Source organism: Hippopotamus amphibius, chromosome 10 (genome assembly GCF_030028045.1).
Source record: "Hippopotamus amphibius kiboko isolate mHipAmp2 chromosome 10, mHipAmp2.hap2, whole genome shotgun sequence".
Taxonomy (NCBI): Eukaryota; Metazoa; Chordata; class Mammalia; order Artiodactyla; family Hippopotamidae; genus Hippopotamus; species Hippopotamus amphibius.
In genome coordinates this window covers 77,412,576-77,431,843 of record NC_080195.1, presented here as the reverse complement: position 1 = coordinate 77,431,843, position 19,268 = coordinate 77,412,576, and the positions used below count along the sequence as shown (strand labels likewise).

The 19,268-nt window shown below is 34.8% G+C and overlaps 1 protein-coding gene across 3 annotated transcripts in view; it reads left to right on the top strand.

Moving 5' to 3' along the window:
* ZNF654 (zinc finger protein 654) overlaps positions 1-19,268 on the top strand; it is a 96,149-nt gene that overhangs the window by 13,549 nt on the left and 63,332 nt on the right. For all 3 annotated transcript variants that reach the window (XM_057697860.1, XM_057697859.1, XM_057697858.1), the window contains exon 2: positions 7,440-7,585. In XM_057697860.1, coding sequence (XP_057553843.1) covers positions 7,440-7,585 — 146 coding nt within the window. The remainder of the gene's footprint in view (positions 1-7,439; positions 7,586-19,268) is intronic.

Below are 19,268 nucleotides of genomic sequence, written 5' to 3'. Positions count from 1 at the left end.
GCATAGGCCTTTTAAGTTTTCCTTTTGGTTTTTGGATTTGTAATAATTCCATTGAGTTTTTCTTCTTCTTCAGCCTAGGAAAGTGATTTATGCCCTAATAATAAGGACTCTTGACCCTTCTTTATCTCTGCACTCAATAAAATCCACTGGACATCTTCGTTGAACTCAGATAAAATCTTGACATCTGTAGCTTTGATTAAATTTATGTACATATCAATCTCAGAAGTTACTAGAGATATTGTGATGGTGACTCTAGAAGCCTTTGGACAAGTTACATGAATATAAGAGCTGTTCTCTGAAAACAAAATCATGAGGGACAGAATTAAGAGGGATAGAATTAAGTCGGCTTATCTAAGACTAATATTAACAATTTAGAGTCTAGACATTCACACACTAGTGTTCTGAGACCCATATGGAACTTAACCAGCTTTTCAGTTTAATCCTCTGGTTTGTAGTCTTTGTTGAGAAACCAGACGGAAGGAACGAAAAGGATTTCCACTTACTAATACCTAAAAAATCTATATGACTAAAGGACATTTAAAAAATTCAATAATATAAGTATTGCCTCAGCCACACCTGCAATACCATCTGTGGCCAGGCCATGCTATTTTTTTTTAATTGAAGTATAGTTGATTTATAATATTGTGTTAGTTTCAGATGTGTAGCATAATGATTCAGTATTTTTGCAGATTATATTCCATTATAGGTTATTACAAGATAATGAGTATAATTCCTTGTGTTTTATGGTATATTCTGTTGTCTCTTTTATATGTAGTAGTTTGTATCTGTTAATTGCACACCCCTAATTTGTCCCTCCCTCCTTCCCTTTCCCCTTTGGTAACTACAAGTTCGTTTTCTATATCTGTGAGTCTGTTTCTGTCTTGCATGTACATTCATTTGTATTATTTTTTAGATTCCACATATATCATGTAGTATTTATCTTTCTCTATCTGATGTATTTCACTAAGTATAATATTCCCTAGGTCCATCCATGTTGCTGCGGATGGCAGTATTTTTTAATTTTTTTGTGGCTAATATTGCATTGTGTATATATGCCACATCTCAATTCAGTTATCTGTTGATGGGCACTTGGGTTGCTTCCGTGTCTTGGCTATTGTAAATAGTGCTGCTATGAACATCAGGGTGCATGTATCTTTTCAAGTTAATGTTTTTGTGGGTTTTTTTCCAGATATATACCCAGGAGTGGAACTGCTAGATTATATCGTATTTCTGTTTTTAGCATTGTAAGGAACTTCCATCCTGTTTTCCATAGTGGCTGCACCAATTTACATTCCCACCAACAGTGTAGAAGGGTTCCCCTTTCTCCATATCCTCTGTAACATTTGTTACCTGTAGGCTTTTTGATGATAGACATTCTGACAGGTGTGAGATGATACCTAATCATGGTTTTGATTTATATTTCTCTTATAATTAGCAATGTTGAGCATCTTTTCATGTGCCTGTTAGCCATCTGTATATCTTCTTTGGCAAATGTCTATTCAGGTCTTCTGCCCATTTTTTGATGAGAGTTTTTTGTTTTGTTTTTATATTGTTATATGAGCTATTTGTATATTTTGGATATTAACCCCTTATTGGTTGCATCATTTGCATATATTTTCTCCCATTCCGTAGGTTTTTTCCTTTTCTTGATGATTTCTTTTGCTGTGCACTGGCTTTTTAGTTTAGGTCCATTTGTTTATTTTTGTTTTTATTTCTTTTGCCTTAGTGACCATACTAAATTGAAGTCAGATGCAGAGTTCTGCTTAACTCATGCTAGTTAAGACACTATCACGTGCACATGTCTGTAGATATCACCAGCTGCAGGCAAACAAAGATATTTGTTCACTTCACATGTTTATTTGATATTCATATAAATTTCCATATATTTGGGGGTTCCCTAGTCTATGTGCCAGTTTTAATGTTTAAACAGGGAGCATTTAGTATATTACTCTCTCTAGTGAGTTTGGAATCAAATGAAAAATTGACAGGTACCAAAATTTATCTAAAGCCTTTAAAATGAGCCTACCACTTACCTTTGGACCTACCTACTTAAGAGGAAAGTTGGGTCTTTAATTTGATACTCAGGCAGCCACAGGTAGGATTCTGGCCTGCCTCACACCATATGGATGCAGCAAACTCAAGAAGGGAGATGAGAGCCTTCTGGGAATGATATTGTAATGGATATCCCTGCTCCATTTGGTAGCTTCAGGTAGATACTGATGAGGATTCTTTTTAACAGTAATATATAGGATGTTAAGATTTAAGGATGCTTACTCTCCAGCTTCCATTTTGTAAAAACTTTAGTCTTATTACATTCACAGAACCTTTTAAAGACCTTAATGTTGTAGAAATATCAACTTAAAGAGTAGTAAACTGAACAAATAATATGCTTTATTGAGGCCCCCCCAAATAACTGGGTTTTAGGTTGCTTGCTACTAAAGAGGATGTCCTTTTGCAGATTCCAAACAACTTTTAAGTTATTAAAATCTATTTCTAAACTAATTTGGTGGATTTTTTTATATGACTTTAATTTTAGATTTTCTTTACATGATTATCCTGATAGAAAAAAATCAAATGACAGTGACGTTTCTTTTTCTGAACAGAACTTTTCTTTATCATCTTCATTCTAAATGGAAAACTTAAAAAAGTGGGGCGGGGGGGAGGGAAACCTCAGGTATCTGTTCAGGCATGAAGTATTTTATTTGTATTGCTGTATCTAGGCTATACTTCATTTGTCACTGCATATTGAACTAAATAGTTGAAACTCAGCAGTGGCTTTTTGAGTAGATTTTGTTTGGTAGTGACCTACCTGCTTGCTAATAATGAGTAAAATTAAAGTCCAGTACTATCATCATTTATTTTGTTGCTCAGATTGTTCTAGTTTTAACTGCTCAGAGCACCTTCAGGTTGGCTCCCATCTTCTTATATTCCATCATTGTTTTAGCATTTCATTACTTTCTAGCAGCACAAAATGTTCCAGTCTTATCTTAATATTTTCCCTGTTCCATCCCTACTGGAGGAGGGCTTGAGCCACCCAAGTTCCTTGTACTTGAGGATTCCCAGGTTCCTCATATTGGAGAATAGTGTTTAGAAACCAAGATTTGGGCCCTAAGTGTGTATATTGCTACTGAGGTGTCATTGCTCCCAGGCCCTCTCAATGGACAGAGCTAGGAAATATTTATATATATAGTAGCTATATTACAAATGAATAACATAATCATACTGAAAGGGGTGGGGGAAAAGGCTAACTTAATGTTTCTTACAATGTTTAGATTGGCATGTATTATAGTCATTTTTGAAGCTTGTAGAGTGGAAGATAATTGTGATGTGGCTAATCACATTGCAGAGTACTAACCACTATATGATCATGGCCATCATTTGTAAATCAGATTTTAAAAGTGGTTGGATTCACTGTAAACAAGTAATGAAGTTAACATTAATGAACAGTTCCACTGACGCTGTGAAGTGTTTGAAACAATGAAAGTTGATGACAGTGGGAGGTTTCAGGTAGGAAAATGACAGGGATTTAAGTGGCCAGCTAACAGAAGTAAAGTCATGCTTGATAACTGTGTTAATGATCTAGTCTATTATTACCTGGATTTAGAAATGAAGATAACTGTTTGCTCAGTAACAAGCTAGTGCTTGGTAGTCTTCATTATGTTCAAAAAAAGGAAAACTCAGTTAAGAAACATAATCATGTTTTAGTTGATCACTTTATATGATATTTTAGAGGTTCCTAAGCTGCTATGTTTGTATTTTTTTAATAAATTTATTTATTTATTTATTTATTTATTTATTTTATTGGCTGTGTTGGGTCTTTTTTGCTGTGCGCGGGCTCCTTATTGCTGTGGCTTCTCTTGTTGCGGAGCACGGGCTCTAGGTGCGTAGGCTTCAGTAGTTGCAGCACATGGGCTCAATAGTTGTGGCTCACAGGCTCTAAAGCACAGGCTCAGTAGTTGTGGCGCACGGGCTTAGTTGCTCCGCGGCATGTAGGATCTTCCTGGAGCAGGGCTCGAACCTGTGTCCGCTGCATTGGCAGGCGGATTCTTAACCACTGCGCCACCTAGGAAGCCCTGTTTGTATTATTTTTATACATTTGTGTATTAGACAGCTCTGGCTGCCGTAACAAAATATCACAGGCTTGGCAACTTAAACAATAGAAATTTATTTTCTCAGTTCTTGAGGCTAGATGTCTGAGATCAGGGTGCCAGAGTTCTGATGAAGATGCTCCTCCTGGCCTGCAGACTGCTGCCTTCTCTCTGTGGCCTCACCATGGCCTTTCCTCAGTGCATGCATGTAGAGGGAGAGAAAGAGCTGTCCTCTCTTCCTTTTCTTATAAGGCCACCAGTACTATCTGATTAGGACCCCTTCCTTATGACATCATTTAACCTTAATTACTTCCTAAAATCCTATTTTCAGATCCAGTCACACTGGGGTTAAGACTTTAACACATGAACTTTAGGGGACACATTTCAGTCTGTAGTAATTTGGGTGATGTATTTTAATGTTCTTAAGTAAAGAATGTAATTCTTCACACAGCAGATCTTTATGTAGTAACAGTAAAAACTTTCACTATTAGAATCCCAAAGAAAATGACAAATGTAAGATGGGTTGCTCTCTGCACAGTGGCCTGGTAGAGCACATTCAGATTATGATGTCTTGGTATTAGCTCTCATTAGCTGAGTGTTTATGATAACAGTTATGCAGGAGAAAAATTTCAAAGTAAAAAGACAATATAATGTATAGTTTTACATATTTTATGGAAAATATTTAAAAAGTAGTGTTATAGTGAATGTTATAGTGAATTATTAGTGTCTGGCATGACATTAAACAGTAAAAGAAGATACATTCAGCCCTCTGTGTCTGTGAGCTCTACATCTGAGGATTCAACCAATCGTGGATCAAAAATATTTGGAAAAAAAAATTCTAGAAAGTTACAAAAGCACAAAACTTGAATTTGCTGTGAGCTAGCAACTATTTACATAGTATTTACATTGTATTAGGTATTATAAGTAATCTAGAGATGTTTTAAAGTATACGGGAGGATGTGTGTAGGTTATGAGCAAATACACTATTTTATACAAAGGACTTGAGCATCTGCAAATTTTGGTATGAGGTGGGGGATCCTGGAACCAATCCTCCACAGATACTGAGGGCCAACTGTATGTAAATTTCAGCCAATTTTGTTTATGTCCATTCAAGGTTATTGTGGGAAACCTCTTGGAGGTGTTGTGCACAAGTACTTTTATTGTGTTAGGTTTGGGCTTAGCTGGATCAGGCAGGGTACTGATAACTGAATCTTGGTGAATGAGGGAAGCTACAATGAGAATAAAATCTGGGAAAGTAGAAAGCTTCTCTTCTAAGGAGATAAATCCAGCCCATAAATAGGAAGTGAATAAGGCTGTAAGTAGAAATGTATTAGGGCAAACTATTTGGGATTAAAGATAGAAAAAATGTGAGTCTATTAGGTACCTGTTTATTATGTGGCACCAGAATGGTGGTGTGCGGGCCAATAAGAGGCAGTAAAGGTGGTCAAACACTTTTGTGAAGAGAAAATTTAAAGCCAGGAAGCCACCATTTATCTAACATTCTTCTTCCTCTTCTTCCTCTTCTCCTTCTTCCTCCTCCTCTTCTCCTCCTCTTCTCCTCCTCCTCCTTTTTTTTTTGCCTATGGTAGTTTGGAAAAATCTGTCCTACTTGGAGTCATAGTTACTAGTGGTTTTTACTTCCCAGCTAGTAAGGATTACTAGATATAGGAGGGGGAGATAAGTTCACAGAGCTAATACTCTCTAGCTTTCTTCTTTATCCATACATGTTACTAGAAACATTGGAGATATGATAGCCACCTGGTATTGCAATTTAGAATTGTCAAAGAACTGTGAAGGGTCTGGGATTTTATCTAAGGTAGATTGCCACAGTTTCACAAATGCTGGCCGAAGACATGAAACTCCTGGGTCAGAGATAGCAGATTCTGTTACTCATGGCACAGCAAGCAGCATGAGCTTCAAGTTCATGATGGTTCCCTTTGTCCCTCAAGTGTGAAAAAGGTGATGTGAATGGCCCAGGTGGATCCTGAACTCACGGTAAGTTTGTATCACAGTTTAGGAACCCCAGGCTTAGGGAGTGCTAACATTTTATAATGATCTGCAAGCATATCTGCCTGACCTTTGCTCCAGAGAGACACATTGCTTTGGAGAGGGACAGCATCTCTATTTTTCAAGGCTGTTTCCTATAAACATCTTTGAAAGGATGAAGACAATCAGAGCCTCTTTTAAGAAACTGTGGAAATACATGAGATTCATGAAAAATTATCTCCAACAGGAAGTGATTGGTATGAAAAGTCCTTGAGCTCTGAATGTTCGTGACTTTTCTACTCTGCTCTAGTTTTACCAGCTTTTAAATCAGGCACTGGCAAGCTTTTCCTGTAAAGAGGCAGATATTAAGTATTCTAGACTTTGTGGGCCTGCTCAACCTATTGTAGCAGGAAAGCAGCCATAGATAATATGTAAATGGATGAACCTGGTTATGTTCCATTATGACTTTATGGACGTTGAAGTTGAATTTCATGTGATTTTCATACATCACAGAATGTTTTCTTCAGCCATTTGAAAACATTCATTCTTAGCTTGTAGGTCATACAAAAATTGGTAGCAGGCCGAATTTGGTGTACGTGCCATAGTTTGCCAACCTGTTTTATAAGATGAATTTCTAGAATGTAATAGTTTTAATACCTCAGTCTTGCATATGAGAGATCATAATTAACATTTTATAGCAATTGATAGTTCTGAAATGTTTTCTCATAAATTATTCCCAATTTAGCTTCAGAGTAAATCTGCAGGATAAACATTATTATCTTCATTTTATGATGAGGAAAATAAGGCATAGAGAAGGAAGATGACATATCCAATTCATAAAACTAGTTAAGTGACAGAGCCAAGACTGATTATATTCTGTATTCTTTTCTCCTCAATATACTATAAACTTTCCTAATCAGAGTATCACACCACTATATCTTTAATACTCATTTCTTGCCAGAATGTTTAGCGTTCAGTGTGATAAATAATAATGATAATAATAATGCATGCTCACTTCTAATTTTCTGTGTTACTGTATTCTAGTGTATAGCTATTTTAATATTTGATAATTTTATTTTGACAAAAACTAGATATAGGATGTGAAGGCATATGTTACAACATTTGCTAAAGATTTGGCAGTTGAACGGTGTGGTCGTTCATATATTGTATTTCTTTTCTACATTTTCAAATAATAGTTCATTTTATTTTCAGATGTACACCATGAAACTAAACAATGAAGAACTTTTTTCCCCCTCCTAAATCATTTGTGTTCATGCTGAACTAATGTTTTAATTTATCTGATAAGTTTTATCCAAATTTCACATTTTCTCTAATAATGTTCTTTTTGTATTGCTTCCCTATCAGGTGGTTGAAGATTATGCTGGAAGATGGCAGGTCCCTTTGCCACAGCTTCAGGTTCTTCAGACTGCACTTTGCTGTTTTACATCAGCCAGTGCATCATTCCCAGATGAATGTGAGCACGTACAATATGTTTTGAGTAGCCTTGCTTTGTAAGTACTCTTTACTTCTTATGAAAGTATTTTCTTGATATATTTGAGAATTGGGTTTTGATTGTTTTCTCTGCAGAAGGAACCTTTCCTGAAGTCTTCCCTCAAAAAAGATTTCTGTTTCTTCATTTAAGTATTTAGGTTTAATTTTGAACATTTAACCACAATTTTACTTTTATCTTTAGAGTTAAATGTAATTGTTATATAGATTCTTAGGTTCACTACTACCACTTTCCTTTCCTTTTTAATTCACCAGATTCCCTTGGCAAACTTTAATGGTAAGTCCCAGCAGCAGTTGAGGCCATCATAGTTAGCAAAGGGAGCTTAAATCAGGCCAGAAAGAGGTTAGGAAACTTTGGTTTTTAAAAATACTTGTGAAGGACTTTGAGTTAAAGATCACAAACTAAGCACTTTGATTTGTCCTTTTTGCCATCCTAGATCCTACTAAAATAGTAAAGAAGTAAGAGGGAAATACAGTGAAAAGAAAATAGAGGAAAGTCATCAGTGAATGAAAGGATTTCAACAATTTTCTTTGGGAAAGAAAACAGATAGAGGAGTGGCCTTTGAAACATGGCAGAGCAAGTCACAACTTAATTTTTTGTGGTTGTTGTTCATTCCTCAAATTATACTCACATCACATTAGTGGGTTGTGAATTCATTTATCAACATTACAAAACACAATAGAAAATATCAGAATGTGTCTCGTGGGAATTGTGAAACTTGTTTTGTATATTTGTTTTTATGTATGTGTATACTTTATTATTTGTAAAACATTTTTTGAAACCGTGGGTAGCATATAAAACAAAATTATCCTCTGCCTTATAAGACAGGAGGAAGACTATCTGTCCTGCCTCCTTCCCCTTGGAATCTAGAGAGGCACAGAATTTGAACATGCAGTGTATGAAGTAGAGAGTAGGGAATGAGATACTTTGGGAGATTACAGATAAAGGAGTTAATTGCAGTTTTTCCATTCAGGCCATTCACCAGACCTTAGGGCCTGAGTAGCGTGGGGAAACAGCATTGATACTTTCTTTTTTTCTCTAGAGAAATTAAATGACTTTGGAGCAGTGACCTTTGTATTCTGGCAGTTAAGGGTTCTTCTTTGAGACAGGTACCTAATCACTTAATTACCCTAAAGAAAAACTTACCAGTCACCAAACTCTAGACATGCTCATAGGGCTCCCAATTAATACGCTTGTGGCTTTATTTTTAGATATTAATGGATATTCAAGAATCATCAGACATTTGGGGAATGACTTCAACATGAAAAGAATATAGTGAAAACAAACTAAAAAGAAAAATTCTGAAATACTGTTAATGTTGAAAACAAAAAATTTAAAAGAGAAATATAAAATCTATAATTCGCATTTTCAGAGAGAGTTGAGATTTGTAGGATATTAAAACATCAACGTATCATGCTGTGTGAAAGAAATAATGGGATACCAGAAATGAGTTTGTGGAAATTAAGAAAATGTGATGGTTACAATTTAAAATTCTGTAGGGAAGCTGCAAGGTAAACTTGAAGAAATAATCCAGAATGTAAAACAAAACCAAAGTGAAGGAATATGTCAGGAAAAACTGATACAGTGACTTCATGTTGGAGGTTCATTATTTAACTAGTTGAAGTTCTAGAAAAAGAATTTAGAGAATATATGTTGGAGGGAATTTTCAAAGATATATATAATAAAAGAATTTCCCAGAAATAAAAGTCATAAACTTCCAGATTGAAAGAGCCCAAGAAGTGCTCAGCACAATAAATATAAAAGATACTCAGCTAAATACATCCTTTTGCAATTTGAAAATACCAAGAATGAAAAAACAGATTTGAACACCTTCTAGAGAGAAAAAACTAGGTCACCTACAGAGGAATAAACATCAGATTGATATTAGTTTTCATACAACCAACAATGGGTGGTGGAATATAATGAATCACTGTCTCTAAAGATTTGAAGAGAAATTATTTTCAGTGTAGAATTTTATACTCATTCAAACTGTCAGTGAAATATGAGAGTAGGAACAATATTTCTAGGCATGTAAGGACCTAGAAGATTGATTTGTCCACATACTGTTTCTTGGGAAGTTATTAGAGAATGTACTCCAGAAAAATGGGGTGTAATATAAAAACACCAGATGATAGTCGATCTAGAAAACAGTAGCTTTTACTTAAGATAGAGGGAAGAGAAGCTTCAGGGTCACTGCCAAATAGTAGGTCTTACAGATATGTCACCTCCAAGAGGGGAATAGTCATTAAAAATGGAGATTTGACACTAACCTTGAGAATTTGGAACCATTTAAAGTAGTGATAAAAGTAGACAAGCCAAAGGAAATAAAAAAGCAATTAGATACTCCAGGAAAATTAAAAATAATCTGAAGAGGAAAGGACACAGTGTCATAGCAAGCTACTTAGATATGCACTGAGTGTTATTTATATATAGTTTTCTTCATGTAAATGATGCTTATTGACTTTAAACTTTTAAAGTATAGAAATAATTATTGTTACAGAACAGAGGAATATTATTAACCTTTCAGTATAAGACTATCTGATGGAAATTGTGAGTTGAAAGTGAGGGACGAGGGCACTAATATCCTTCCTTTAATTCTTATTTTACAAAATGGAGTTGTCAGCACATGAAACCATAAATAAAGGTGTAAGTAAAGTTACAAAGATAAATAATAAAGGAAATAATGAATAATGGTTGGAAGGATGGAATTGGTTGTGTGAAGAGTTACATTCTCTTCTGTCACAGCAGGAAGTTAAGAGATAATATTTAAGATTGGTAAATCAAGAAATACTAGCAAAGCTTATTATTAACAGTTATTAAAAATACTGAAAGTTGTTAGTTCTGGGACATTGGCAGTGAGAGAGAAGGTTGAAGCCTTTCTATACACTTAGCATTTTAATGAGTGCATGTACACTGTATGTGCTTATTTAAAAGCTTATATATATATTTAAAGTTGTAAGGAGCTATGTGAAGTGATGGATATGTTAACTGGCTTAATTGTGGTGATCATTTCACTACGTATCCAGTTGTATACCTTAAATATATACAATTTCTATTTGTCAGTTATACCCTAGTATAACTGGGTTATGCTAGCTGAAAAAAATTGTGGGTGAGGAGAAGAGTTTAGAATATAACATTGTTTAGACTTGTAAGAGCATGGCAGTTTTAAATATATATATATATTTTTAAAATATATTTTTGTGATGCCTAAATGAATATGGGAAATATTAGGACTTCTTGATTATAATTGACAGATCTTACCCAGGCTAGTTTAAACAAAGAAAGAAGGGCTTGGAGGAATCTATTAGATAACTGAATAATGGAACAGCAATGACTGGAACTAGTTTCAGGATTTTCTGAATCCAGAGAATAAAATATCTAGAATTGTTCTCTTCCTTTCCATCATTCCTCTTTTGGCTTCATTCTCTCAGGGCTGCTGACAATTCTGGGATTAAGTTTACTTTATTAACCAAGGGAGAAGAAACCCTCTGCTCCCACTTTTATTCCCCTAAATATTTTGGAAACTCAGGCCCGGCTGAGGTTATGTGCCTGTTGCCTGAAGTAATCACTGAGGAGAATATGGTAAAATTTTTGGCTATCTGATAGCAAGCCCACCCCATGGCTAGGGGAAAGGAGGCTACTATGTTGGCAGCCCCATGAGGACCATAGAAATGTTGGAGGGAAAAGCAGTTTCCTCAAGAAGTGAATGAGGTAGTGTGAAAGAGAGCTGGCTAAGTAGACAAAAATAATGAATGTCACTACAAAGAATATTTTAATGATATTTTGAAAGCTTCCAAAACAGTTTCAGTTTTTCTCTGCTGATTTCTGAGGAAAATAAAATAAATATTGATAGAAATACATTATTTGTAAGCAAGAAGTACTATTCTTGATTCATTGCCAATTTGGATATTTCTCTCCTTTCATCTGTATAATCTTTGTTAGTGTCTGTGTTGTAATGTGAAGATGTTTTTAAAGCTTTCAAAAGTACTTTTTTTTTTTTTTTAATTTAAGGCATTTGTTGATTTACGTTTCATTGCTTATACTAGCTTTTTTTTTTTTCATTACTGCTGCTCATGAAAAGAATAATGTATTAAGCAAAAGTAAATCTTAATCTAAGATGGACAGTGCTAGGCAAAAGAAAGTATATTATCTTAGTGGTTTGTTATATAGTAATGTTTCTTATAAAGAAAGCTTTCTGCATTATTTGAATTTACTTTAGTGGAAAAGATAATTGTACTTTTAATAGCAGAAGAAAAATGGGGAATAAATGTAGTACCATTAAAACAGCAGCAAGTCTGAGTGTTCTGTTTTACTTAAATATTTAAGCCAGAAAATTCTTCTAACAATTATTCCATAATTATTCATTTATTCATTCTATAAATCTCTGTGCTTGGTTCTAGAGATAAACTAGAAAATAAGATTGATGAGTCCTTATTTTAAAGACCTTACAAAGCTAAAAGATATTACACAAGCAGCTCCACTAGTGTGTATTGTAAGTATGAAAGAATTACGGGATACAATGAGAGAGTTTAACAGGGGACCTTTCCCTATCAGAGAAAATTTGCTCCGTGAACTAACACTTGAGCTAAGCTCTGAAGGAATGATGGAAGAAAATTAGATGAAGGAAAAAAGAGACTCCCAAGAATGGCAAACAGAAAGTTCAAGGTACCTGGACAGGATGTCAGGATATTAATGGATTTCATTATAACTCATATCTATTTGTAGAATTCTTGTTTATGTTATATATGGTGTATTTTAAAAGTTTTATTCACTTAACAAAAAATGTGTAGGTGAGCTAAAGAAGTAGTGTCTATAACATTCTGTCTTATGCTAATATATATGTGTAATATATGCATATAAAATATATGTTATATGTTAAACATAAAATTACTGTATTCTCCGGTAGTTTTGTTTCGTCTATATATCCACCTTCATAAAAACCTATACCCACCTTGTAAATTAATAAATATGTAAAGATCTGCCTTTTGTAGGCAGGAAGATTCTAAAAACTATACTTTTTCCAAGATGTTCTTTACAATGAAGGAAACTGGATTGTTTCTATTCATACCTGAGTGTTTTTTTAATTTTATGTAAATGAATAGTCATGTGGAGAATTGTTGTAAATTGGCTAATTATAATTTTACCTGGGTTGACTCTATTTGTAAGCTGTATTTTCTAAAGAAATGAAGATTTTGCCTTGTGTGTATGTATGTGTCAGCACTAAAAAGGACCTCAAATTAATTCCTTTTTTATAGATAAGAAAACTGGGGTCTGAGAAGTTAAGGGACTTTTGCAAATCTGAGTTAAGTTCTGACTGTTTATTTTTGCTATTGTTTTCTTGTTTTAGATTGGTTAAATACTGATTTCTAAGTTTTCCAGGTAGAACAAGGCCAAACACCCTGAAACTAAGTGGACCTTCAGGCGGAGAACACAGACTTTACAAGTTTTACATAAAATAAAAGCAAATGCTTTTTACTTTAATGCTCCCTTTCTAGCCTCTTTTAGCTGGGCAGAAAGTAAATGTTCATAGATTTCAGCATTCCAGGCAGGGTTCAGTAATGGAAGTAGTAATTTGCCTGGCAGCCACATGGTCCACTGGAGGAGGGAACTGGTTCAGCTAGTAGCATTTAGTATATGCAGCAGCAAACACTAAAAGTATATATGCCAAGTTGCATAGGGAGAGAAGACCAAAGGACCTTCATTTCATGGAACTAAGTGGGTATACTCAGCCTCTTATTTAGAGTGGCTAGGTAGTCATGGGCCACATGTTACATAAGAGATCAGCCCTTTCTGATTATGTTGCTAAATTGTACCATATTTCAAATAGAGTTTGTACCTAACTTCAGTTTCTACTATATTTAACCGTTTTATTTGATTGCGTTTATAGTTTAAGTCCGGCTTCAACTAATTTAGGAGACAGCCTAGAAATCAAAGGACGAAAGGCTAATTCTTAAGAGCCATTTTTTTTTCAGTGGTGCCAGACACCACAAAAGGTGTTAGTCTTATAGGCCCCAATCAGTATGTATACCCTTTCTCTACAACATGTAACACTCTTATTACTTCTTGACTCTTCAATTATTTTGACCAATACTTATTCAAAACTGTCTCCAATTTTGTATGTTATCTTTATTAATCATTTGTGGCAGGTGAACCTCATTTATTTTATAGAGAAATCAAGGCTGTCTAGCCTTCTGTTTCTTTGTTTTCGCTCTCTAAGGAAGATATGTCATCCTTTTTGAGGCCATTGGGGGTCTTACTTAAATTTCCTTACTAAATTCTCTCAACATTGTTTTGTTTTTCTTTACTATTATATTAGAATATTCTGTTTTCAGGATTTGTCATATTTAAAGTCAAATTAGACAAACCTATGTGCATTTTTCTATATTGGCCATGTTTAGGTGCTCAACATTTCATTTGGTGCTGGTTGTGGACTGGCATCTTTTTCCTTGTAATTTTGGTTTTTATTACTCCTTTTGTTAATTTTGGAGTGAAGTAGATGAAACTATAGCCATTTTAAAGGCAAAGAGATACAGGGATTGTTAACTGGTATATTTGTGTTGGCAGAAGTGAAAAGTGGTCAGATGATGACATACTCTGTTCTCACCAGTGATATGTATCAAAATCTAGAAGGATGTATGGATGTAGTTTTAAAAATGGTGTTTTATTTTTTTCTAACGTAACTAAAGGAAGAAAATCTTGAAAATTGCCTTGATTAGTGTGGATATACAAAAACTAGAGTGAAAAGCAACAGACTAACAGCTGTTACTTTTTCTCCTGCTATCAGGAAGATCAGTTATTCTTTAGAAGAATATGTATGTAGTCATTATGAAGGGTGTAAATACATGTTTGAATTTTTCTAATATGTGAATGTCTTAATTTTATGCTTAGATCCCTGAGAAACTACAGATCTGAACATTTTAACTCTTACTTCCTACCCCCGATAGCTTTGGTTCATAGAACTAGACTACAGCATTATACTGTCAGGTTTCACTGTGGAATGAAGTGAGAAGAAGAAGAAAACAAAAACAAAACATATATGAAATACATCTCTAGTTGTTGAAAATTTGACAAAATTTTGCTCATTGCTCCTTATGCAGAAATCTTAAAAGAAATTCCCCTAGATGCACCTAAATACATAAAGCAAATATTAAAGAGACTTAAAGGGAGAAATAGACAAGCAATATAATAATAGTAAGGGACTTTAATACCTCACTTTCATCAGTGGGTAGATCATCCAGACAAAATCAGTAAGGGACCATTGGCTTTGAATGACACTTTAGACCTGATGTACTTAACAGATATACAGAATATTCCATCCAAAAGCAACAGAATGCACATTCTTCTTAAATATGTAGGATAGATCATATGTTAGTCCATAAAACAAGTCTTAGTACATTTAGAAAACTGAAATCATATCAAGCATCTTTTCTAACCACAGCGGTACGGAAATAGAAATCAATTACAAGAAGAAAATGGAAAATTCACAAATATGTAGAGATTAAACAACATGCTTACTGACAATCATGGTGAAAGAACAAATCAAATAAAAATTTTAAAATACCTTGAGAAAAATGAAATGGGAATACAGCATATCAAAACTTATGGGATACAGCAAAAGGAGTTCTAAGAGGAAAGTTCATAGCAATAAATACTTACGTTAAGAAAAAAAAAGATCTCAAATAAACAGCCTAACTTTATACTCCAAGGAATTAGAACAAGAACAAATGAAGCCCAAAGTTAGTAGAAGGAAGGGAATAACAAAAGATCAGGGTGGAACTAAATGAAATAGAGACTAAAAAGATGATAAAAAAAAGATTGATGAAACTAAGAGCTGGTTCTTTGAGAAGATAAACAAAATTGATAAACCTTTAGCTAGACTCATAAGAAACTACATTAGTCCCTTGGTATCTATGGGGGCTTGGTTCCAGGATTTCTCGGCAGATACCAAAATCCACAGATACTCAAGTCCCTTATGTAACATGGCCTAGTATTTGCATATAACTTAATTAAGCACATTCTCTCATATACTGTTAATCATCTCTAGATTACTTGTAATATCTATTACAATGTTAATGCTATGCAAATCATTATAAATACAAAGTAAATGCTGTGAAATCATTACTAGTGCTCAGCAAATTCAAGTTTTACATTTTGGAATCTTCTGGAATTCCCCCTCCCCCCAATATTTTTGATCTCTCATGGACTAAATCCATGGATGAGGAACCTGAGGATATGGAGGGCTGACTGTACCATGAATAATTATACCCCAATGGATTGAACAACTGAGAAGAAATGGATAGATTCCTACAAACATACTGCCTACCAAGAGTGAATCATTAAGAAATAGAAAATCTGAACAGTGCAGTTACTAGTAAGGAGATTGAATTAGTAATCCAAAACCTCTCAACAAACAAAAATCCAGGACCAGGCAGCTTTACTGGTGAATTCTACCAAACATTCAAACAATTAAATACCAGTCCTTCTCGAACTCATCCAAAAAAACAGAAGAGAAGAGAACACTTCCAAACTCATTTTATGAGGCCAACATTATCTTAATATCAAAACCAGACAAGGATATTATGAAAGAAAATTACAAGTCAATGTCCCTGGTGAACATAGATGCAAAAATCCTCACTCAAATATTAACAAACTGAATGCAACAGTAACATTAACATTTTGACAGAAATGGAACTAATAATTCCTAACATTTGTATGGAACCACAGAAGAACCCAAATAGACAAGGCAATCTTGAGAAAGAAAGACAAAGGCATCATACTTCTGATTTCAAACTACAGTTGACCCTTGAACAATGCGGGGGTTAGGGTCACTAACTCTCCCAACCCCTGTGCAGTTGAAAAATGTGTGTATAACTTTACAGTCAGCCCTTGTATCCAAGGTTCCACATCCACAGATTCAACCAACCGAAGATTATGTAGTACTATAGTACGTATTTAGGGGGGAAAAGTCCAGGTATAAGAGGACCTGTGCAATTCAAACCCAAGTTGTTCAAGGGTCAACTGTATATTACAAAGCTATAGTGATCAAAACAGTAGAGTACTGACATAAAAACAGACACACAGGTCATCGAACAGAATAGAGAGCCCAGAGGTAAACCAACACATATATGGTCAATTAATTTATAACACAGGAGCCAAGAATATATAGTGGGGATTGGACAGTCTCTTTAATAAATGGTGTTGGGAAAACTGGACAGCCAAATGCAAAAAAATGAAACTGGACCACTACCTCACACCATACACAAAAATCAACTAAAAATGGATGTAAGAATCAAATATAAGGCCTGAAACTATCAAAGTCCTAGAAGAAAACATAGGTGGCAAGCTCCTTGAGGTTGTTCTTGGTGATAATTTTTTTGGATTTGACACGAAAGGCAAATGAAACAGAAGGAAAAATCAACATGTGGGACTACGTCAAACTAAAAAGTTTCTGCACAGCAAAGATAACCATCAATAAAATGAAAAGCAACTTTACTGAATGAGAAAATATTTGCAAATTATATATCTGATAAGGAGTTAATATCCAAAATATGAAAGTATAAAGAACTCACACAACTCAGTAGCAAAAAACAATCATTTAAAAAAATAGGCAGATCTGAATAGACAGTTTTGCAAAGAAGACATACAGATGGCCAACAGGTATATGTAAATATCTTCAGCATCACTAATCATCAGGGAAATGCAAATCAAAACCACAATAAGCTATCATCTCACACCTGTTAGAATGGTTACTATAAAAAAGACAAGTAGTAAGTGTAGCAAGGATGTGGAGAATGGGAATCCCTGTTTTGGGGAATGTAAATTGGTACAGCTGCTATTGAAAGTGCTACTATGAAAGTTCCTCAAAAAGTTAAAAATAGGACTGCTATATGATACAGAAGTTCCACTTCTGGGTATTAATATGAAAGAAATAAAAACATTAACTCAAAGATATTGCCACCCCTGTGTTCATTGCTGCATTATTTACAGTAGCCAAGATATGGAAGCAACCTAAGTGTCTATTGATAGATGAAAGGATAAAGAGATGTGATATGTATGTGTATGTGCATTTATATATATATTTATATAAATATATGATTATTAGCCATAAAAAAGAATGCAGTTTTGCCATTTGCGACAACATGGATGGACCTTGAGGTTATTATGCTAAGTGAAAGAAGTCAGAGAAAGTCAAATACCCTAATGATTTCAGTTATATGTGGAATCTAAAAGAAAACAAAACAAAACTGAACTCATAGATTGGTGGTTGCCATAGGTGGGGGTTGGGGGTAGGCCAAATGGGTGAAGGAGGTTAAAAGGTACAAACTTCCAGTTATAAAATAAATAGGTCATTGGATGTATGTATAGCTTGGTGACTATGTAGTTAATAATACCGTATTGTAAATTTGTAAGATGCTAAGAGAGTAGATCCTGTAAGCTCTTATCATAGGAAAAAAATTGTGGCTATATGTGATGACAGCTGTTAACTAGACTTGTGGTGATCATTTTGTAATATATGCAAGTATCGAATTATTGTACACCTGAAACTAATATAATGTATGTAAATTATATCTCAATTAAAAAATTTTCCTAGGATGAAGGCACCAAGGCAAACTTATATTTTTAAAATACTTAATAAAAATAAATATGTGACTCATCTTGGCTGTAGCCTTTTGGTTATATTTTTCTTAAGCCATGGACTTTTAAAAAAGTTTTCCATTCTAATTTTGGAACTGGAGGGATGGGATATAATTTCCTGCTGATCTTATAGGGAATAATCACAAGTAAATTTATTTTTGTTTCCTTTTCTTTCTTTTTTTTTTTTTAATTTATTTATTTGTTTATTTTATTGGCTGTGTTGGGTTTATTTTATTGGCTGTGTTGGGTCTTTTTTGCTGTGTGCGGGCTTTCTTATTTTTAGTTGCGGTGAGCAGGGGCTACTCTTTGTTGTGGTGCGCGGGCTCCTCATTGCCGTGGCTTCTCTAGTTGTAGAGCACGGGCTCTAGGCACGTGGGCTTCAGTAGTTGCAGCACATGGGCTCAGCAGTTGTGGTTCACGGGCTCTAAAGCGCAGGCTCAGTAGTTGTGGCGCACGGGCTTAGTTGCTCTGCGCATGTGGGATCTTCGTGGAGCCGGGATCAAACCCGTGTCCCCTACATTGGCAGGCGTATTCTCAACCACTGCGCCAGCTAGGAAGCCCTGTTTCCTTTTCTTTTTGATTAAGATAGCTTTATAGGTGGAGATAAGTTTATGTTATAAATAAGATTTATAGATTATTTAAATCAAGATCTAGTTTGGGAAATGTAAGTCATGCTAGATAATTCAGTAGAGGGAATTTAATTTAGTTTATAGAACCAGTTTCATAGCTGTTTGAAGATCTGAGAGAATAGACCAAGGAGAGGATGATGAGCCTAGACTTAGCAATTAGTAGTTAAGTCACTGTTAGCCCTGGAAATAAAAGGACAGAGGAATAAGGATGGATGCTAGAACTTGGAGACTGAAGATGGTTGATGAGGAGAAGAAGCATTGACCTGTGTGAGAGGATACCTTGGAAGGAATATAATTACTGCTAAAGAGGACCCGGAAGAAGGGCAGGGGAGAAAGATCCTTTACTCCTCCCTTCCTCCTAACTTTCAATTTTTTACCATTGCCTCCCTTGGTCAAACTTAACCGTTAACCGGTTGGCTT